Here is a 23,790-nt window from a genome sequence, read left to right on the forward strand (position 1 = left end):
CCCTGCAGTGTTTCAACCACTGCTGTTTCTTCAACCACTACCTATAGGCTGATGAGTTCCAAATGCTTCTATATCTAAGCATCATGCTCCAGAGTCATCTGTTCAACTCTCATAACATCTATCTATTTGGAAGGAGACCTAAATATCTCAAAGTGTACTTGCCTTCTCCCTAAAATCTAGTCTTTTCTAAATATTCTATCACATTTAAAGACTAAATCATCCTTGACTTCTTCCCCTTTTTCAGGTATTGCATTGATGTATTACTAAGCCCTGTGGACATCTCTTAAGCCTACCCTTCCTGTCCACCTCCACATCCAGCAGCTTAGTGTCCACCCAAATCAGTTGGACCACTGCAAGAACCTGTGAAAACTTTTGCAACTGTCCGCATTTGGGTAGTTCGGGCCCATTTCAGCGTGCTTATAACTCCAGCCGGCCTCTGTGACCTGGGCTGCTCAATCCACGCTGGGGAAATGAAGAGAGCTTTCTGAGGCAGGGAGGGGTACTGTAAACCACAGGGAGTTTGGAGCCAGACAGAATGTGGTCTCTCTCCTAATTCTGGCACATAAATTCTACGTGTCTATGCTCATAGCACGGTGTCTAACAGAGTTTCTTCCTCCAAATCACTCTAATGCATCCAGAACTCTCTTTCTAAAACATAGACTGATCATGTGGCTGATCTTCTTTGAAACACTTTCTGACTCTTCCTTAGCAGAGTGCAATTCAAACTCCTTAGGGTGGCACATGTTTTTGTAAAGGTGCTCTGTCCAGCCTCATCTCCACCATCTTCCTAAATACCCTTCAATTTCACCTACCGACCAAATTCCAGTGGGTCCAAAAACGACCACTTGTAGTATCTTTTTATAATCTATTCCCCATCTTCCAAGACTCCTTTTTCTAGCAGGAAAATGACTATTCATCCCCTATAGTTCAACTCAAATGACATGCCCTCTGTGAAGACTTCCTCTGCCTCTGGCATTATTTGCCAAACCCTGTCCCCTCCTTTTCAGTTCATGTTTACTTTGTGGCTGAATCTTTTGAAGAAACTATTACATTTTATTATTATTTGCTAATTTGTTTATTTCACCTGCTAGAATTAGCTCTTCATAGAAAGGCACTAAATACTGAATTATTAATTTTGGCCTCTCCAGAGTCTAACAGGACTTGGTTTGTGAGAGGGTTTATAAGCCAGGTGAATAAATGACAACAGGAAAGTATGAATTCAAATGTAAGAAATGACTGAACAATAATGACCCCAAATAGAAAATTGCTACATAATTTGCTTTGGTTGCCAAACACAACTACTTCCTTGATAACTCTTCTTTGCAGTCACACTGATCATTTTCAGCAACATTAGTTAGGAAAGTGTTCAGATGTAATCATCACTAAGTAACCAGTAACCACACATATTTACTAACCCTTGAATAAGTCAACTGATGCTTGGTTATTGCCAGAGTACTTCTGCGTAGTTTTAAAAAAATATTAGGCAGTAAAGCCTGTCATGTCCAGATAGCACAACTATGCTATTATTATTATTAGTTCATTACCCATCTTAAGTAGCCAATTTCAATATAAAAAAAGAACTAATGAATTATCTCTTAATTATTAATGAGTACTTAGAAGTACAAGATAGTTTTTCATAGTAGGAAGCATTCATTTAAATGCATTGTTTTCTTTCCACTTGGTAAATCGGGACATTAAGGCAGAGACTCAGTTATCTGCAGGGCACTGGAAATTTTAATAGGCGCAATAGACCCAGATCACTTCACAGATCTTAGCAAAGGACAAGGATACCTGCCACAGACAGGAAGTGCTGGTGGCAGAGACCATCTGGCACATTAAAAGAAAACAACCCACCCACTTACCCACAAAATCTGCTTCATCACCCTGTTAAAATTTTAAATGGGATTGCTTGCTGATTTGATACAGTCACACATGTAACTGAATTCTCATTTCTATGAATTGAGTGGTATTCTCATAAGACACAGTAAAAGGAAAGGCATGAGAGTTTTATTCGGCAAGGGTTATACAAGAGGCAGTAAAGCTTCGGGAGGAAGAGCACTAGGCTCCGAAGGCACAGAGATGTGGGCTCACGTCTCGGCTGAGCCACCTATTAGCTGTCTGCCTCTGGGAAAGCTGCCTAACTTCTCTAAATCTCAATCTCCTCATTTATAAACTGGGACCCAAAATGAACATATGCCAGGGTTGAGGATTATTGCATAATTCATGTAAGTATTAGCACAGGACCAGGTAGAGAGCAACGACTAACTGCTAGGTGGTGGTAGTTTAAGCCTTCATCCTTAACAAAATTAAATCATTCTTTGAACCTTGAACTGAAACTAGGTGATTTTTAACATCTTTAAAGATTTTATGACTAATCTTCATTCCATACTGTCCTTCTTGTTGTTGCTGTCATAGATCACTCCATCCATGAAAATAACGCCATCTTCCATCAGTGTTCAAGCCAGACAAGTGTAAGTCATGATGGATTCTTCCCTTTCCCTCAGCCCCCTGTCTGATCCGCTGGGAAATTCTATTGATTCTACACAAATACTCCCTTGCTATTGCAATCACCACTGTCCAATACACCATCGTCTCTTCCCTACACACCTACAGTTAACCTTCTGCTGGCTTGTCTGAGCCTCTCCAGTCCATTCTTCTCAACACAGAAAGAGGCCTCCAATGGCTTTCCCTTAATTCACATAAAATTGAATTCCAACTCCTATGACCTGACACGCCCCCCTCCCCCAGGTTAAGGTGCTGTCAGGCTTTGGCAATATGAAGTTCGTAGTGTTCCCTATATGATTAATAAATCCTTAGTGGGGAGATACTTTGAGGCTATGTAAATACCCTGTTTTACATTATATTTTCACCCACTAATTTATCATTCATTGATACTTAACTGCAACAACTATTGCTTTATTTCTTGCCAATTAACAATATCCTAAAGTCTATCATTCCTGCTACATTTATTAACTGGAATTCTGGTGTAAGGAAGAATTTTCCCCTGTTTACTTATATACTCCATTATTCATTTGTCTCAGTAGTAACTCACAAATATTTCTTTTACTGCATGTATCATAATCCTTTATAATCATTTTAGTTTTGCTCATAATACCTCAGATTTGGCTATTGGGAGCTACTTTAAGTCGGCTGTACATCTGGGTTCTAAACCTGGATGAGTGTCAGATGGACTGTGAATTTCTGAAATGGATGCATACTCATCTCAGTGTTTTGGAGCTAACAGTCCATAATAGGACAAGTGGGTCTCAGGGAGGAGAGAAAGGAATTCTGTCTATTATGCTTAAAGCTTTCTGCTTGTCCTACAGGGGAAGCCTGAAATTGTCTAGTTGGAGAGGGATGGGGGTTGTAGACTGTGTTACTCAGCACCACTGACATTTTAAAGTGGATAATTCATAATTCTGTGTGTGGTAGAGCTATTCTTGAGTTGTAAGATGTTTAGCAGCACCCCTGACTTCTCCCACAGTAATACCTCCTCCAAGTTGTGAAAACCAAAAATATCTCCAAACACTGCCAAATGTTCCGGCAGGGGGAGGAGGGGGGTTGGGGGCGCAGGGACTGGGACAAGATGCCCTCAGTTGATAATCACTGATTTGCAATCAGGAAAATCTTTCTGCCTACACACTTAAGTCATGTGCAATTCAGCTCTCAATAAGAAGACCATTTAGTCTCCATCAGTCTTTCACCATGTCCATCTTTTAGTTGGTTATGAACTTGAGAAGAGAAGGGAAAGAGCATTCTTATCTCCTCAAAACTCCTACCAACATGAATTACTTCAATGCAATGAAATAATGTTTTAAAGAATCATTTTCTTGTGTTCAGTTCCATTCTTTGATGCTCTATTAAGTTTAGAATAATTTGTGTGTTTGTTGTTTATTTTTGAGACAGAGACTCAATCTATTATCTAACCTTTCTAATGAACTTAAAAAATGAAAGTTCTTTTGATGGTTATAAAACCTAAAATGAAGCATTCTGTTTATTCTCTGACACCTAAATGAACTGTCTGATATACTATATCCACTTCTACTTTCTTTTCAATATTTATGTGCCCTTCAAAAAAACAACAAAGCAAAATAAAGAAACAATAGGTCAACAAATCCCTAAAGACCCAGCTTATCTCCATATTTTCTGATGAATTAAATGATCAATGAACATCTTTTTTTAAAAATATATTTTATTGATTTTTTACAGAGAGGAAGGGAGAGGGATAGAGAGTTAGAAACATCGATGAGAGAGAAACATCAATCAGCTGCCTCCTGCACATCCCCTACTGGGGATGTGCCCGCAACCAAGGTACATGCCCTTGACTGGAATTGAACCTGGGACCTTCCAGTCCACAGGCCGACGCTCCATCCATTGAGCCAAACCGGTCAGGGTGATCAATGAACATCTTGTTAAAACTTTACATTTTATAAAAACACAAACTAAACCCCAGGAAAGTACATGATGCGTCTGAAGTCCCAGAGCCAATCAGTGAATAGAGCTCAAACCAAAGCCTCTGCCTCCTAAGTCCCAGCTGTATTCTCAGCACTTTACAACTTGGATGACCACTGCCATAGCTCCCTTCCCTAAAGTCTTATAGAATTTACAAGGTAGCACCGGCAATAAACACCTTATGAATAGATGCCTTTTATTATTCAAACCTTAAAATTTCCCTTACATTTCTTTTTTCTCCTCAACTAAATGATAAGTTCTGTGAGGACAAAGGACCATATTAAATATCTGCTGCATTACTCCAAGCGCTTTCTGTAGTCTGAGCACCAGGTAGAAGCCTAACGAGTCTTTCATAATTGACTGTCTTGCTAATGGTAGGAGAAAGCAGCCAAAGGGTACAATGACCAATGCAGCTGGGAATAGCAGCTCTACAGAAACTTTTAAATATTAGGTCATATAGAAATCTAAAACATGACTGTGTACTTCCATGTGTGCATACAGCACTGTATAAAGCACACGACTTGTATCTACTCATTCAATCCTCCCAACATCCCTAGTTAGTCCTATCCTTTTTTCTCATTATCCTGATGGAAGACTAAAGCAGACACAGAGAAGCTAATCCATATACTCAAAGTTATGCAACTAGGATCATATAAACAGTTAACAGCCAATAGTTGAAGACATTCATTTAATTGACATTGGTGAAGCTCTATACACATGTATTGTCAAGGCCAGTCATTTGTTTTTTTGTGTGTGATAATTGGTCTTCATGATAGGAGTTAGTACCAATGAACAAATAAAAATGTGTTTGAATTTCTAGACTCGTTTTCTGTTTCAAAGAGACATGGTATATATGGAATTTTATAAACTGACATCTCAATGAACAAAAATATATTTAACATATAGGCTTAAACATTAGAATAAATAAAATCATGATTAGTAAAATTAATACTTTTCTCCCCTAGTAGAATTATTTGAAATTTAATGTTAAGCATGGAAAAAAGAGAGATGCCCAACATAGATGCCCAAAGAGATTACAATTATAGTCAAAAGCTGAAAGAGAGAAACAACTGGCTGAGGTAATATATTTGATAAATCAATATAATATGTATTTCATAATTCCAAAGGATAAAATATGTAAAATAGATTGCACTCCTATTTTAATGGTCTTTTAGAAGTAAGTGATTTATATATTATTTCTCCTCAATTTTTCTCTGTCAATTCACAAGGAAAAAAAAACACTAGTTTGAGAATGTTGACTAAATTTCTTCTGGATGTGATTAAGGCTCATAAAGAAGAAATGAAGAACAAATTTAAAGAGCCCTTTATGAATGCGTTGCAGCACTGTGCCAAGACTTGACTGTGCTTTGAAAAATATATTGCCTTCATAATATAATACTGAAAAATATCACTCTTATTCAAAAGCTCTACCAACAAGCATCCCCACAGAGTTATCAGGCCCAAGTCATTCTTCATCATTCCAGTATACAAAACCATGCTAAAAGGACATTTTATCCCTCGTGGACCACACCAAGGCAGGCAGACTAAGCCCTGAGAGTTGTGATTGTTCCCCAAACAAAATGAGAAACATAATTCATGTCACAGTCCCACCGCATTATGACTTCTTAAATTTATCATTTCCCCTTGATGACAATAGAAAACTAGTAGATCAACCAAAAGAAATGTGCACTTCATGTTTCCTTCATTTTTGCACCATTGTATGTTAACTGTATACGTTACTGTTTGCATTTAATGCAGTATGTACACATTTGGGCATGGGGCACAGTCATGGAAGGGCTCACGTAGATTTTCAGAAGACAGTAACAAGACAGACGTGAATTACAAGATTAAAAAAAAACCTCAAAACGGAGGCACTACTCACAATGTTCATCAGAGTGAGGAGGTAGTTTTGGACGTGCTCTTTGCCATGGAAACGGACCACAGAGTCATCCACTCCCAGCAGCACTTCAATGTTGTAATCGTTGTCTCCTGCATGTCTGCGACGCCTAATTGTTTGGTTCAGCTGCCGGTCAACGTGGTGGTAAACAGTACCTAGATCATCAAGGCCTTCCAGCGCTGACTCTATAAAGAAGGGAAAAAAGCAAACAAAAAAAAGCTCAGGCATTTCCGCTTCCCCAAGAGGTCTTCCAATCACTTTTTACAAGAAACGGCTCTTCTAGGGGGCCCACCGCCATAATTCATAATCACTGAGACACTGATTTTCAGTTAATTCTGTAAGTAATATGCACAGCCATATGCTCAGACAGACAGCCTGTAAATTCAACCCTGAGGGTAAAATGATACTGTTGCACAGAAAGCAGTGTTGCCATGCTAGTCTGAATGTTCCATGAGGATAAGAGCAGTTTCATCTTCCTTTAGCTGCATCCCCAGTACAGAGCAAAGAGAGTGGGGTACAGAAATCTTCTGGCTACCTAGTTATTAAATAAATTGAGGTTATAAGTAAAAAAACACATGCTAATAACTTTACAGAGGTTAATTTAAGTAACTACAATCATAGAGTGTAGAATTTGTATGTCATACATTTAAATCGCTCCTTTTTCCAGCAGCCTTAACTTAAAAATTCAATTATAGTGTGGCAACACAACAGCATCTAGTGATATAATTATCGGTCATTATATATTACTTTATTTATTCTGAATATGTTTTTCTAGTGAATGCTCTGAGGGAAGAAGTGGATATACAAGGTACATCCACTTAACATCCAGTTAACACTATAGATCTTCACATTTGTACTGGCCATTATTTGAATAGATTTAAATAGCAGGTCATTTCAATTGCTAGATAACTGAATCTGTGAGATGCCAAAGTAAGAAAGTCAAAAAACTACGTATGGTTAAAGGAAAATAATAGTATAAGCGATTTTTTAATTTTATTTTTAGTTGAAGGAATTAAAATTTGTTACTTTCCAAATGGAAATACACACACAAACACACAGTCGCACACACACAGAGGCATATATACAGAGAAATAAACATACAGATATACATATGTCTGTCTATTTATCTATCTCTCTGGAGAAAGTGAACTGAGGCATTCTTAGGTTCTAAAGATCTAGATGATATGCCTTCAGATTACCAAATATTTGGCAAATAAAATGTTTTGGGTGGATTGAAAAATAAAATCTACTATTTGGATACTAAAATAAAAGCTATACAAAATTGCTGGTGTAAAACTGAAAGCATATTCATTCATTTCCATTTTGAATATATAAAACCTGGAAAAAAATTTTTACACACTGCTTTGATGTCTAAAACAACCACATATCTAAAAACACGCCTGACAGAACCGTGTCTGACTCACACTATATACGAAGGTTTATTTAATACTGAACTGGGGCCTGTAAGCTATTTGAATTAGTGTCTGACATTAATGAATAGGCATTTTCCTCTCCACCTTTGTGGTTTTAGTAAAGTTGAGGGGTAAACAACGATGTCTCTTGGCCAGAAAGATTGATGACCAAGCCATAGCCACATGGGATTAGAAATAGTGGAAGTACAGATCCCACTCACACCCTTTCCACTTAAAAAAAAAAAAGAAGCAAGCAAGCAACACCAGCATCCTCCCCTACAGCAGGGCCATAAGCTCTGAATGTAACTACTCAGATTTGAAAGCTATACTGTAATTCACTTTGACCAAAGCCCAACTGCTGGACCATTAGCTGGGAATTTTCTCCTCATCAGGGAATCACACTGGCTCCACAACATATAAATAACTCTCGCCACCATCCACATCAAATGGAAAGCTTTCCTCAAAAGTTGTTTTTAAGAGTTGTAAACCCTCATTGAAGGCAAGAGGCTACACCTGCAAACAGCTTTACTATTCAACCTCAAGTCTTTTCACACGCTTGAGAATGTGAAAGGTTGTGATTGCGTACAAACAGAAAATTCATACATGCACTCCCACTTCTAAAAATGGTTCTTTGGGGCAGCACTGTCAGTGACCACATCCAGTGGAAATATACCAGCAATGTCATCATATCATTAAGTCTGAGGCATGAATGAAGGAGGCTGAATACTTGTTTCAGAGAGAAGGTTCATTCTGCTCTAATACACCTTTGGTTCGGCCTTTCTATCTCTCCTTGAACAGGCAGTTTTCTGGAAAGAGAAGAGAATCTGTGTTTCTCTCCCCCCCCCCCCCCCCATCCCCCGCCCTCTTTCTCTCTTAATTGCGTGGAACCTAGGGAGGAAGAAGGAAGCCTTTTTCTTTCGATCATTGCCTTTATTCAATCAAGAATACTTCTGTCCTTATTTCCCCCTGTGCTGTACAGTGTTCTTTTTTTATTATTACTAGATGAGCATTGCCAAACATTTAAAGAAAAGCAGTGGAATAACTTCTGACACTTATTATCTATACACACCTCTGTTAATTACAGATAGTTCTGAGTCTGCAAAATATCTTCATTCATCATGAAATATCCTCAGTATGCCCACTTTATAATATAATGGTAAAATGGTTAGTAGCACAGGCTTTTAAGCAGACATACCTAGCTTTAAATCCTAGGAGTGTCACATCCTAACAGTGGGCTTTTATTTAAGGCTAGGGGCCCAGTGCACGAATTTGTGCACCTTTAAAGGAACTGTGGGCTGCGAGGCTGCGGTGGGCACAGGGACAGGTCTTGGCCGATCACCCACACCCCCACCTGGCACCTCCTGCCGTGGCTCCCAGTCCCTGTCTGCCGGCAGCTCCACTCCTGCTGCTGCCGCTCCCACATGGTGATGGCGCTGACCCTGCTCGCACCCATTGATGGCACAGAGCGGTTGGAGCCGGTGCCAGCAGCAGGTGTGAGTGGGACTGGCGCCGTCAGTGACTGCGAGCCGCAGCTGCTGTCCTGATCCTCCCTCAGGAGCAGGGGGAGGTGGAGAAGCCCTCAGGGGCAATTGGGGCCGGCGCCAGCAGTGAGTGTGAGCGGTGACTCCGGCATCCACGGCGGATGCGAGAGGGGGCTGCCTGCCCCGATTGCCCCTCAGGAGCAGAGGGAGCTAGTGAAGCCCTGAGGGGCAATCGGGCCAGCAGCTGCCACTTGCACCCACTGACAGCGCTGAGCTATTGGGGCCAGTGCTGGGCGCCGGCAGCAGGTGCAAGTAGTGGCTCCAGTGCCAGCAGTGGATGAGAGTGGGGCCAGCGCCACCAGAGGCTTGCCCCAATGACAGCGACTGGTGCCCCGCCTTGGTCTGGCACCCTTGCTCACCTGCTCCACTATCCTGCTACAGTCGATGCCCCGCCATGTTCTGAGTACGCCCCCTAGTGGTCAGCGCACATCATAGCGACCGGCTATTCGGTTGTTCCACCGTTCGGTCTATTTGCATATTAGGGTTTTATATATGTATAGATGCCTAACTTCTTTGACCTTCAGTTTCTTCATCTGTAAAACTCTGCAGATTTGCTGTGATGATATGATTAACAATCACACACAAAAAAGAAAACTGTGCACCCTGCCTCACTGTTAGTGGTTAACAAGTACTATTTACAGCTACTAGTACCATAGTGATGACGTGATGGTTTCCCATTAAGAGAAGACATAATTTTTTGATGCTTCCCATATTCTGTTTTGTAGATTGCAAATCAAATAGTTATTCTTTTAAAACAGATGAGGCAAAAAAAACTTGAATTAGTGAAAGAAACACTGAACTGCTGGTAACTTTAGAAAGAATGGGAGTAACAATATCTCCTGCAGTGCACAAAGTAGACACAAGAATCTAGAATGTTTACGTTCAATGTTAAATTAGGATTAAAATCAATGAGACAAGCTTCATTAGTAGATTAAAAACATACAAAATTGGAAAGAGTTAGCTTATAGATGGCACTGATCTTCATCCCACACACACTTATTGAGTACCCACACAGGTGGTAGACCCTGAGAAGGTAAACAACTACTCAGCACTTCTCCAGGTGGAACCCCTGGGAACCACACAGCTGTACTGGATTTATAATATTCAGAATGTAGCTGAATTTTATAATGTAGTAACAATTACGTAGGCTTGAGTCACTTTCAGAATTGCTAGGTTAAGCAGATCTAATCAGGGTGCTAAAGCATGCCTTTTACTAGAGTTCACACCTCTATAAAGGTTCAGCGTTAAAGAGCTGACACACTTTGACAAGTCTCTGTCTAATTCTCCATGGTCTCTGTGCCCCCATAGGAATAGCAACATAAAGTCACTATCATTCTAATCCTGTCCAACCACTCCCTAGAAGATCTGTTCACTGAGAAGGGGACTGAGAGGAATCACAGGGAAGTCAGCAGCCAAGTTCACGAAGTGAAAGCTGAGCGACATTTTGCACTGGGTGTTGCAAACTATGGATCTTGGTGTCATACTGCTACATAAGCACATCAAGGGGACTTGAATGGCAGTGATAGATGCAATAACAAAATTAGCAGGAAAACTGAACATATTAAAATAAATAAGTCATGCACTAAGTATAGTGGTGCTACACTTCCTCACTTCATTCCAGAAAGTGACACTCAGGGTACTTTTCAAGCTTTCCAGAAATATCCGATGCAACCCCACAGTATTTAGATTGAGTGTGTTCTCTCTTTTTGGAAAATGTAAGTTTTTGAAAATTACCTGAGGAATTAGGATTAATATTTTGGAAACATTTTGACTGTATCCTTTTGTGTACCCCCTAGCTTCCCAATTGCTATATATGAACTTTCAGAAAAAGAATCATCCTATATAATAAAAGGCTAATACACAAATCGACTCAACTGAATGGCAAACGACCAGTTGTTATGATGCACTCTGACCATCAGGAGACAGATGCTCAATGCAGGAGCTACCCCCAATAGTCAGTGTGCTCCCACAGAAGGAGCTCCACTCAGCCAGAAGCCGGGCTCATGGCTGGTGAGCGCAGCGGTGGTGGCAGAGCCTCTCTGGCCTCCATGCCAGTCGGACATCCCCCAAGGGCTCCCAGACTGCCAGAGGGTGCAGGCTGGGCTGAGGGAATCCCCCCCAGTGCATGAAATTCATGCACTGGGCCTCTAGTTTTACTATAAAACCTGTTTTTATTGAAATAAAATATTTGGGGGGACATAGGTAACCAAGTAAAAAAAAAGTATAGTTATTTTAGTGTTAAATATAGAACTGTGTTAACCCAGAATTTTGAACTTATCAAACAGAAAAAGTAGAATATGATTTGTTTTGCTGGTTATGGACACTGAAGCTTAAGACATTTTCAGAATGGAATATGGCATGTGTCTATGCCTAATTATCTTTACATTGCAGTATTGGAGAAATCATTCTGCACCCCAGAAAAATTCCTATGGTCTGGAAAATGACAGGAGACAAAGATAACATTGGAAAGGTACAAATTTTGATCAAGTTCTCAATCTGATACAAATATATTTGGGGTTGGAAGCATATATATATATATATATATATATATATATATATATATATATCTCACCTATATATATATATAAAAGCCTAAGTGACCATTATGACCAGTTGACTGGTCGCTATGATGTGCACTGACCACAAGGGGGCAGATGCTCAACGCAGGAGTTGCCCCCTTGTGGTCAGTGTGCTCCCACAGCCAACCTCCCGTGGCCAGCCAAGCTCCCGTGGTCCCTCCCCCTGGCCAGCCGGCCCCTATTGGCCCTGACCCCACCCATGCACAAATTCATGCACCAGGCCTCTAGTCCTACATAATAAAAGGTTAATATGCAAATTGTCCCCTCGACCAGAAGTTCAACAGGGAGTTTGACCAGGGTGCAGGGCTGGCTGGCCAACTACCCACATCCCCACCCCTAGCCAGCCTCACCCCTGATTGCCCCCTAACCCCGATTGGGAGGCGGGGCTGGCCCGGCCTACCAACAGCCCACTGCCCCTCCCCCCAGCAGGCCCAGCCCAATTGGCCCTCACCGGGGTGGGGCAGCCAGACCCCACCCGTGTACGAATTCCTGCACCAGGCCTCTAGTACTATGATAAAAGCATGAACGATTCGTCAACCCCATATTCTAGTCTCTCCTTTCTAAGAAACACAATGTCAATTTTATTTGTTGTGGCAATAAATCCAGCTAGAAGTCATTCCCAGGCTCCCTGTGACTGAGGACCACGCATGAATAAGAATAAGCCAATGTGATATGAGCAGAAGCTTAGCTTGTTCCTCAGTGATTTAAATTGCTTGTATGGAGAGCTTCCATGAAGGCTCCCCAAAGGAAGGTGATTCATCTTGGTAGGTTCCCCTCCCCTTTGTCCCTTTACTCAATATTTCTTCCTGCTGCCTGGAAACATGGGCACGAAGTCAGCAGTTCTATGAGGTGACACTGGAATCAAGGCAAGTGCTAAATATGGCAGGGCAGCTATAAAGAAGGGCTCTGACCCCACAACGACTGTGGGGCTACCATCCCCACCCTGGATGGACTGCCCAGCGCCAGACTTTGCTCTACATGAGGACTAGCACTGCCATTGCATTTTGGCCATGTTTTGGTTTGAGTTTTTTTTATGGCACCAAATCTAGTCCTAATAGATGTGACACTGAAAATATTTAACCTTGTTGTCTAGATTAGCACACCTACTACCTTTGGGAATGCAAGTTAATTTTCATGTGAATAACTGAATGATAAAGCAAGATCCACTTTACCAAAATGTTCCATAGTAGCTTTCTTTATAGTATATACACTTCAGAAAATGAGAATCACACTGTTTTGCAGTATCAAAAATACAGAACGGTGGTGAAAATCAAGTGATTTTTCAATAGTAGGTGGAGATGCTAAGATCAGATCTAAAAATAGGCATAAAAATCCAACAAATGTCACATGGTAACATCAGAGTGCAGTTAACTTAAATAATTGTGTTGACCTGTTTGTATGATCCAGCATCAATAATTTTTGCACTAATATGTATATTTTTAAATCTATTTCATCAACCCCTAAAAAATATACAGTAACAACATCTCTAAATGTATGGGGCCACCATTCTACCAAGATATAAAATGTTTCAGTGAAAAGTAGCTGAATCTTTCACCAAATGGGAAATTCCATAATGATACTTCAAAGAACTATATTCAGGCCAATTTATGATGTCAACTCTGAAGTTTCATTAGGTAACTATTGCTGTTAAAAAAAGAAAAGAAAAAAAGGACATTACCGTTAAATGGATATTTATTTCCATGATTTCTTTTCCCCCAAAGTTCTAATTTCTAAAATACATGTTGGTTTTGTTTTAATTGACTAACATGGCATTTTAAAAATGGAAAATTTCTTACTTTTTAAGTAAAAAATAAAAATGCTTTTATGCTTTAGGTTTGTAATCATTAACCAAACAAAACAGAAAAGTCACCTCAATGTCTAATACATAGAAAATTATGACTTTTAATAAAAATCTCCTATATGTTAGAATATTTTTATCTGCGAATAAAGAAAACTTCACTTAAAGTATTTTAAACAACCAGAAAACATGTATTTTCCTTACAAGACATCCAAAGGTAGGGCAATTCCTGGGTTAATTGGTTCATCAGCAATAAAATATCACGTAGCCATTTTTTTCCATCTTTCCATACCCTGCTATTCTTGGTGTCTAAGTGTTATCTTCAGATTAGCTTCTTTGATTATTCACAAATGGCTACATCAATTCCAGCAGCGTAGCCAGGCACAACAAATTTTACCTTCACTGGTCTTCCTTAGGAGTAGACAAAAATCTTTCCTAGAAGCCCTCTGGCACATTTAACTACATGTTTCAGTGGCCAGGACTGAATCAAATGCCCATGTGAAAATCATTCATAAATAAGAACAGAACCCCACTATGTCTTCGTTCAATCAGAAATCAGCCTCTGTGACTGAGGCCAGCCTCCACTGAAGCATATGTTTAGGAAAAGTTTGGGTTTGTGAATAATAATAAGGTCCTATTTTAAAAAATTGAGAGAAAGCCTTAACATAAAAGGCGGGGGAGAGGGAAATGGATGTTGTACAGACAACTCACATTGCTGAATCCTCCATTTCAGACCCTCCTCTTCCCGCCTTTCCTAGTAACTGTCTCCCACTGGTTCCTTTTATTCTACCTTAGCTTGCATTAATGCAGCTGGTGTTTAATTTTTCTTACTGTAATCTGTCGCACAGAGATCACCTCTGCACTCTTTGGCCTCTTAATGTTTTCGGAAAGATACAGCTCATTCCTGGAGTGGTGCACTCTCTTCACTGTTGCTCGCTCAGCCCCATTCCAATCATTTCTTGAGTAAATCACTAAAATGTTTGGGTGTGGGCTGAGTTGCCAGACAAAATCCAGTATTTTCTGTTAAACTCCAATTTCAGATAAATAACAACTTGGGGAGGGGGGATAGGTATGTCCCAAACATTCATTGAGACATACCTAATACTAAAATCTTACTCACTGTTTATCTAAAATTAAAATTTAAATAAAGATCCTATATTTTTAAAAAATATTTGTATTGATTTTGATTGAGGCAAGGAGAGAGAGAGAGAGAGAGAGAGAGAGAGAGAGAGAGAGAGAGAGAGACATCAATGACGAGAGAGAATCACTGATCAGCTACCTCCTGCACACCCCACACTGGGGATCGAGCCCACAACCTGGGCATACGCCCTGACACCGAGAATCGAACCATGACCTCCTGGTTCATATGTTGATGCTCAACCACTGAGTCGTGCTGGCTGGGCTGACCCTATATTTTTATTTGCGAAATCTGGCAACTCTAGGTGTGGGGCGACTATCATTCTCCAGGCAGCCCACGTAGTTACGTGGATTTTGGAAGACAGTACTGTTTTTAATTTTCAAATTTTATCACGCTATACAATTACTAGCATTCCAATAAACAATTCTCTTCCTCTTGATTATAAATTATACTCTTTCTTCCTATGGTGCTTGTAATTGAGTTCTACCAACTTGAAGAGTAGAGGAAGAAGTCCTCTTGCACAATTTACTAGATTACATCCCCGCAGTCTCACACTGCTAGAAGTTAAGTTGCATAAAGAGAGGTAGTATTCCATTCTACAGCTGTGACTTTCAAAGCTCAAATTATTTCTTTTAGTTGCCGCTTTGCTACTTTATTAAGGGTAAAAGATTTCTTCACTTCAAATTTCCACAGACATTCTACTTGAGCATACTGTTTTTCCTCAAAGGCCTACTGAATGATTTTATATAAATTTAAAGAAGTTGTTATATCCAAATTATGAATATTAACAATTCCATGTGTTCTTTTCAAGAAATATCTAAAGAGCAGGGACCACTTGACCAGACACCATTCTAATCACTGGGAGGATAGCAGTGGACACTGGGAGGATAGCTTGATCCCACAGACTAAATTCCAAAGATAAGAATGATGAAGCATAAGAAGAATAAAACAGAATGAGGAGGGTAAGAGTGACAAAATGAGATAGGCACAAGATCTTTCATAATAAGGTACAGTACAAAACTCCTAACCCACAGTATTCAAGTGAAATTTAATACCAGCACTTTTCCATTCAAGTAAAATTAACGAGCCAGCCATTCTTAACGTGAATTTCTACTAACAACACATATTTGATAAAACTATTCTTAGTCTAAGGAATAAAGTATGCCAGAGGAAAGACAGTTATATTTACACTGTATCCAATGCCTTTGTTACACTGTCCCAGAGAGTACTGATCATATGGCAGCAAAAAAAAAAAAAAAAAATTGGGGGCATTTTTACATGTATTTATTTTTAAAATGTCAAATACATAAAGTTTTAATAGCTGTTTTAGTGTTTTATCGTATAATTCTAACATTTCAATCAGTTCTGGGTTGATTTTGACTGATTTTTCTCATCAATGTGGGTTGCATTTTCCTGTTTCTTTGCATACTTGCTCATTTTCATGAGGTGTCTGACATGGTAAATTTTACTTTGGCTGCTGGATGCATTTGTATTCCTATAAATATTCTCAAGCTTTGCTCTTAGATACCGTTAAAAATACTTGCAAAACAGTTTGGTCCTTTCAGATCCTGCTTTAACACTGTATTAATCAGTATCAGACCAAGGCTCATGTAGGGCTAGTTACTCACAATGACTGAGGCAAGACCCCTCTGTGTGCTCTATCCAGTGCCAGGAGAATCATGGGATAGTCCCGTCTGCCAGAAGGGAGCAAGCCCCTTTCCCAGCCCCATGAAAAGGCAGGCACTGCTGCCTCTAACCCTCCCAGGTGATTCCTGTCCAAGCTTTGCATAGTGTCCTCACATGAATGCGTGTATCAGGACTCGGCTAACTACTAGCGGGGAACCTCCACAGATCTTCAGAGCTCTACCTCTCTTTTGCTCCCTCTCCTCCCATGCTCAGGCTTCTGAACGCTGGCCACCTTCATCTCCGGACTCCCAGCTCTGGCTTCTCAACTCTTCCCTGGCATTCAGACAGAAAACTCTCCAGGAAGCAGCCTGGAGTAAAGCTGAGGCTCACCTCGCTTGCTTCTCATCTCTTAGGAATCACTGTCCTTTGTTGCCAGATACCCAGTGTTTGCAAATGATGGTTTCTTATATTTTGCCCATTGCTGGTTGTTTAAAGGAGGGTAAATTCAGTCTCCATTATTTCATCTTGGCTAGAAGCAGAAGTTCACTTAATTGGATTTTGCTGAGAACGTATGGTGCTTCAAAAGCTTAGGTTTACAGGCACGTTACTTTGTGACATGACTTAGAATTTTCTATAACCATTAAGCTTTCCCTAAATGACTATCTATACACATTTACTTGGACTTGTAGAAGTCAGGTAGTAGTAAAATGTTCAGTGTAAAAACCCTCACATTGCTCTTTCAATTAAAAAAATCATACATTCATGAGATATTAAATCTCCTTGAAAACATCCTTGCAATACAGGATATCATATGCAAGGGAGAGAAATTTAAGGCTGAACAGCCTTTAGTAAATTTCAAAAAAAAATCTCATTTACCTTTCTCATAAAAGCTGTCCATTAAAAGCTGGCTGTGCCAAAAGGTACTAGAAATGTGTTTACAGAAAAAAAAAAAACAACCACACACACACACACACACACCCACACACACACACCCACACACACACGGTCTTCCAAGAGTAGAAAAGAAAAAAAAAAGGCTGCTTGTTACTTAACAAAAACACAGAGGAGTTCAAAAAATTAAAGCCTTAGCAAACATAGGTATTGCATTATACTCCAAAAATATGATGTTTGAAATAGTCACTGAAAATGTTTTGCACTGAGTTTTTTAGAGAATTGCAAACTAGAGTTCTAAAAAATCATAATTAGATGATAAAAAATTGGGAGTGAACTTCAGGAAGTCATTGAAGGCAAGAAATAAATTCTATATATCTGTACCTTGCCTATTATCCTGGCATAAATATTAGTAATTTTTTTCTCTCAATTTCAAATGTGTCCTGGTTAGAACAGTCAGTGAAGTGGTCACCCTTGTAGGTCTCTCAGTCTCAGAGCATGTGATTTCTAGAAGGCAGGGCTGGGTCTATATAATTCTCCTTTGTGCACTTGTGTTCAATGACAACAGAGAGACTGCGATAACAGGGCTTCTGTGTTCTGGCCGCAGTGACGTTCTCTCCTCGCTGTGGAATGGGTGGTGAATGTGACTGATCGGTGTCGGCATCCATCCCAACTTCCTTGTGGTGCGGGCTCCTGCAGAGGCTGGAACCATGTGCCCCACATGCTTGCAGGTAGGATTCCAGGTGAGAATTTAGTTAAGCCAAGAAGATGCACTCACGTGAGGTATGAAGCTCGAAGTGGCAAATGTGGTTGGGGAAACGCTGTGGAGACGGGTTTTCTTTAGCAGCATCCGAGTTGACATTGACAGGGAAGTGTGGGGCAGTCATGGCAGTTCATTATCCTCAGAAGACATCTTCAGGGGCCAGGTCTGGGAGTCAGCAGATGCAATGGCCAGGCCTGGGTGGCTGCTTGCTCATTCTTCCTCTCTGACTACTGCAGCAACAGCAGCTGCCCGGGTGGGCCCACCTACTGTATCCTCTGGGAACTAGTCCTGGAGCCCAAGCCTAGAGGCCACTCCTCCAATCCGCCCATCAATTTAATGTGCACTTAATTATTTATATTAAATCCTTTCAAGCTTAAAATAGCTAGTGTGGTTTCAATTTCCTGGAACTGAACCTTGACATATATATGGTAAGTTATTTAACAAAACTGGGACTCATATACATAGCTGTGTAATAAGAGGGCTGGGCTGTTTAATGACCTGCAAGATCACTTCTACCTCTAGAATTCTGCTTCTGTGATTCTACACTTTAGTAGAGTTTGCCTAACATCTGTAATTTTCTCTCCTTCATTCCTCAGAAACTGCTTCCAAGCTGGACTCTAGCTTATATTGCCATATAACTATTTCAGTAACATCACTATTAATATTCTTTTAGTATTCAGAAACTACACCAGAAGCCATTGGGTGTATACAAGGCAGGAATGAGAGATCACTTAGTCATTCAACAAACATTTTTTAGCAAGTATTATGTGCCAGGTGCTTTTAAGTGGTCTTATATAATAAAAGCATAATATGCAAATCGACCAAATGGCAGAACGACATGTCGCTATGTCGCGCACTGACAACTAGGGGGCAGACGCTCAATGCAGGAGCTTCTCCCAGCCTTCAGGCCCCAGGTAAGCCAAAAAGGGTGCCAGCGGGGGCCCCCCATCACCCCGTCACCCCACAGATCAGCCCTGATCCCTGGCCAGGCCTAGGGACCCTACTCATGCACAAATTTCATACAGTATTATATAAACTCCTTATCTTATTAGTCCAATGATCATCTCATGGCACACATAAACTAATAACTAAAATTCTGCGGCACACCAAAAATATATTATATCTTTTGCTAATCTGACAAAAAAAGGTATAATTTTGATTCACACCAGATGGCTACTGTTGTGTTGGTTGTTGTCATTTTTTAATTTGACAATCTAAGGGACAAGAGGTCAGTGCCCCTGACTAAATAAGTATTGCATGTTTTAAAAATTCTTGCGGCACACCAGTTAAAAAAAATAACTGACCTAGGCCATGTGTTTAGACAAAACATTCCTGGAAATAACTTTTATCTTTTTCTTGCTTGCAATTTAATAGCTTTCAGTCTCCACCTTATAGAGAGCCCTTTCTAGTCCAGGCTTCAGGCAGGATAGCTTCTTCTATACAAAAATTGACCCCATCAAATAAGGATTTCTCTTCCCACCTCTCTAGACCATGGTCTCCATTTCTAGCCCATTTTGCTTTCTTCAATAGAGTGAAGTGTCACAGGTTCTCTTCACTGATACAGTCTTTCACCTCTGCATTTCATTCCTCTCCACTCTTAGTTCTCCACATGTCTCTTTAGGTGGCCCTTTGTTAGATCCTGTGTTCCTCATCAATTGGTGGAGATTTACCTAAGGCCTTTTGCTTTTTACACATATTACTTTGGACAACTCATTCAGCTGAGAGTTTTCATACAGTTTTTAACCCTTAGGTTATATATCCTGATTTACAGAACATTTCTACCTTCTGTTCCAAAATCATCTCATTATTATTATTCTCAAAGTATTAACTTACCTCCACATAATATATTCTTCAACAATCTTTTGCACCTTTTTTCCAGGCAATCAAAACTCTGTAGTTATTTTTACTTTGTTTGCCTCATCAGGCCATAGCCAAATTATGATAATTCTGGCTACATAATATTCTTAGATTTGCCATTCTCTCTGCTTTTCTGCATCCAACATCATATTTTTGGTTCTAAACAATGAACTCTTTCTTCTCTTTCTCTATGTTCTGACGTCTACATTTATCATATGTTCAACCACTTAAATGATCTTCTTTAAATGTTACTCCAAGAGCTTATGGTACTATAAATTCCCTTTTTCATTAAATCTAAACCTTTTGGCACTGGCCAAACATTTCACTACCTAAAGTACATATCTGTTATTGTAGCTTACTTTTATTTTTCTCTAGAAGAATTAACCTAATTATTTTCATTACAGTCTACTCATTTTTACCATTTCACTATTTCATCAGCCTAGAATGTGATCTACCTGAACAAAATAATATCTCAAAAAAATTATTATTTTTTTTTTGGTTAATCGTTACTGGAGGATATTCTTTCTATTGATTTTTCAAGAGAGTGGAAGGGAGGGAAGGGGTGGTGAGAGAGAGAGGGATGGAGGAAAGGAAGAAGGGAGGAAGGGAGGGAGGGAGGAGGGAGGAGGAGGGGGAGGAGGAGGAGGATGAGGAGGAGGAGGAGGAGGAAGAGGAGGAGAAGGAGGAGGAGAGAGAAAAAGATTGGTTGCCTCGCCCAGCGCCCCAACCAGGGACGGGGATTGAACCTGCAACCCAGGTATGGTACCCTTGACTGGGAATGGAATCAGAGACCCTTCCATGTGGGAGGGCCGATGCTTTAACAACTTAGCCACACTAGCCAAGAGTCTAAAAAATTGATCAAAGTCTTCCCTGTTCAAGGATTATTTCATCTGACTCTAATCAATATATTTAGCAGTCTCAGAGGATTTTCAACTAACATCTGTAAAACCAAAACTTCATAAAAAAAAAAAAACACCACACGTATTCAAGGGTAAATGCATGTGCTATATTTTTCCTCTTATTTGATAGACATCAGAACAAATTCTTGGTAGAGCAAGGAATAGTCATAGATAATAAAACTCACCAGAGCACATAACTTCTTAAAACAAGACTAAAACCTAGGTATGTACTACATATTATCTATGTAGTGATAATAGATACAATGAGCAAACAATGAGAAAAGAAATGTATCAACAAACAATAAGAAACACCATTTGAAAGAGTATCCTATATAATAAAAGGCTAATATGCAAATATTATAGATAATATGTACTACATATTATCTGTAATAATAAAAGCATAATATACTAATTAGACCAGATGTCCTTCCGGACGTCATTCCAGACGACCTTCTGGATGAAGCTGTGGAATGCATGAATTTTGTGCATCGGGCCTCTAGTTTGTAATAATACAGTTGTAGTCACATAAGAAGCATACAAGTTATAAGAGTTAGATGTCTTTATCCTATTTGCTTTGGAATTCTTCATTTTATTGACTCCATAGGATTGTAGGCAGAGGAACATACATTTCTTGAATGCAGAATACTTTTCTGATTTTAAAAAATATGATAACTGATAACTATGACCAGTTTTTAAACTGGGGAAATGTGTTAAAAAGTAGTCCAATGATCCTGAACACATTAAGAGATCAATAAATGTTTTTTAAACAAATGAGTGAACAAATCAACACATAGATGATTTGAGTTTAGGAGAAAGTGAGGATATAAATGGATCATAATGTGTCAGTGTGCAAAATGTGGAAGAATGGAAAAAGAAAGCAATAGCTATTACTGAAGTTTCTAACAGCACAAGAAGTGATAATATCAAAGAAAAAATGGAGACTAGTTATACATCCAAAGCAACTTACAACTAAATAAATTTATAATGCACACAGAGACACACTATAATATTGCATGATATTATATTATATATATGTGTATTATGGTCAACCCTCTTTATTTGTGGATTCTATACTTGTGAGTTTGCTTACTCACTAAAATTTATTTTTAGTCCCCAACTCAATACTCGCAGTGCTTTCTCAGTCATCTGCGAACATGCACAAAAAAGCTCAACAAAGCAAAAAATAAAAACAGAATTATGATTTATCAGGAAGAAATAAACATGTCACTATTTCCAGATGACACGAATTGGTTTCATAGACAATCCAAAAGAATTGGTAGATCAACTATTAGAATAAATGAATTAAGTAAGTCACTAAATATAAAACCAACATAGAAGGTTACTTGATTTTGATGTACAGTTGACCCTGAAACAATGCAGAGGTACAGAGTGCTGACTCCTGCACAGTCAAAAAACCATGTATAACTTCTGACTCCCCAAAAACTTAACTACAGTTGTCCCTCAGTATCCAGGAGAGGATTGGTTCCAGTACCCTCCCCTCAGATACCAGAATCTGTAGATGCTCAATTTTCTTATATAAAATAGCATAAAACAATGTATACGGTCAGCCCTCTGAATCTGTGGATTCCCAAACATGGGTGAGAAATACTGTTTTTGATCTGGGGTTGGTTGAATCCATAGATGCAAAACCTGGAGATATAGAGGGATGACTGTATATTTATTGAAAAAAATCTGCATAGAAGTAGACCCACACAGTTCAAACCCATGTTGTTCAAAGGTGAGCAAACAATGAGAACAGAAATGTATCAACAAAAAATAAGAAACACCATTTGAAAGAGTATCCTATATAATAAAAGGCTAATACACAAATAGACCGAACGGTGGAACAACCGAACAACAGAACCAGTCACTATGATGTACGCTGACCACAAGGGGGCGAGCACAGGACATAGTGGGCGTCGGCAGCAGCAGGATGGTGGAGCAGGTGAACAGGGATGCCAGACCAAGGCAGGGTGCCGGTTGCTGTCATCGGGGCACATCTCTGGTGGTTACTGAAAGTTCTTTGCTCCTGTGCAATGCTGTTACGCCCAGCACTCACACCTGCTGCTGGCGCCGGGCCCACTCGCACCTGCTGCCAGCGCCAGCCCTGCTCACACCTGCAGCTGGTGCTGGAGCCACCGCTCGCACTTGCTGATGCCCGGCACCGGTCCTGATCACTCAGTGCCATCAGCAGATGCGAGTGGCAGCAGCCAGCCCTGATCACCCGTGAGCGCTTCTCCACCTCCCCCTGCTCCTGAGGGGTGACCGGGGCAGCAGCTGCTGCTCGCATCTGCTGATGGCACTGGCCCACTTACACCCTCTGCTGGCGCTGGCCCCAATTGCTCAGTGCCATCAGTGGGTGCGAGTGGGGCCAGTGCTGTCAGTGTGTGGGAGCGGCAGTGGTGGGAGCAGGGCTGCTGGCAAACAGGGGTCCAGGGGCCATAGCGGGATTGGCTGGATGGGGGCACAGAGGATGGGCTGAGACCCACCTCTGTGCCTACTGCAGCCTCGTGACCCACGGTTCCTTTCAAGGTGCATGAATTCATGCACTGAGCTCCTAGTTAACAATAAAATTCTTAGGGACAAAACTAACAAAGATATGCTAGATCTCTACACTGAAAACTATGGACATAACTTAAAGACACTGAGCCACAGAATTAGAGAAGATATTTGTAATACACATCTAACAAAGTATTCAATATAGAATCTACACTAATAAAAGACAAACATGCAAATTGACCATACCTTCACTATGCCTTAAGCCATGCCCACCAGCCAATCAGAGGGACTATATGCAAATTAACCCAACCAAGATGGCGACCGGCAGCCACGGAGCTGGAGCAAGCAGGAAACTTGGTTTCCCTGGCAATGGAGGAAGCCAAGCTTCCCGGCCAGCTGCTGCCTCCTCTCAAGGCAACAAAGTCTCAATTATAGAAG

General features: G+C 40.2%; 1 protein-coding gene across 1 annotated transcript in view; it reads right to left on the reverse strand.

Annotated features, from left to right (window-relative positions):
* ADAMTS3 (ADAM metallopeptidase with thrombospondin type 1 motif 3) overlaps positions 1–23,790 on the reverse strand; it is a 217,969-nt gene that overhangs the window by 44,794 nt on the left and 149,385 nt on the right. The window contains exon 4 of the mRNA XM_036334451.1: positions 6,335–6,534. Within this exon, the coding sequence (XP_036190344.1) occupies positions 6,335–6,534 (200 nt within the window). The remainder of the gene's footprint in view (positions 1–6,334; positions 6,535–23,790) is intronic.

The sequence above is a fragment of the Myotis myotis genome, unplaced genomic scaffold (assembly GCF_014108235.1).
Source record: "Myotis myotis isolate mMyoMyo1 unplaced genomic scaffold, mMyoMyo1.p scaffold_m19_p_1, whole genome shotgun sequence".
Lineage (NCBI taxonomy): Eukaryota > Metazoa > Chordata > Mammalia > Chiroptera > Vespertilionidae > Myotis > Myotis myotis.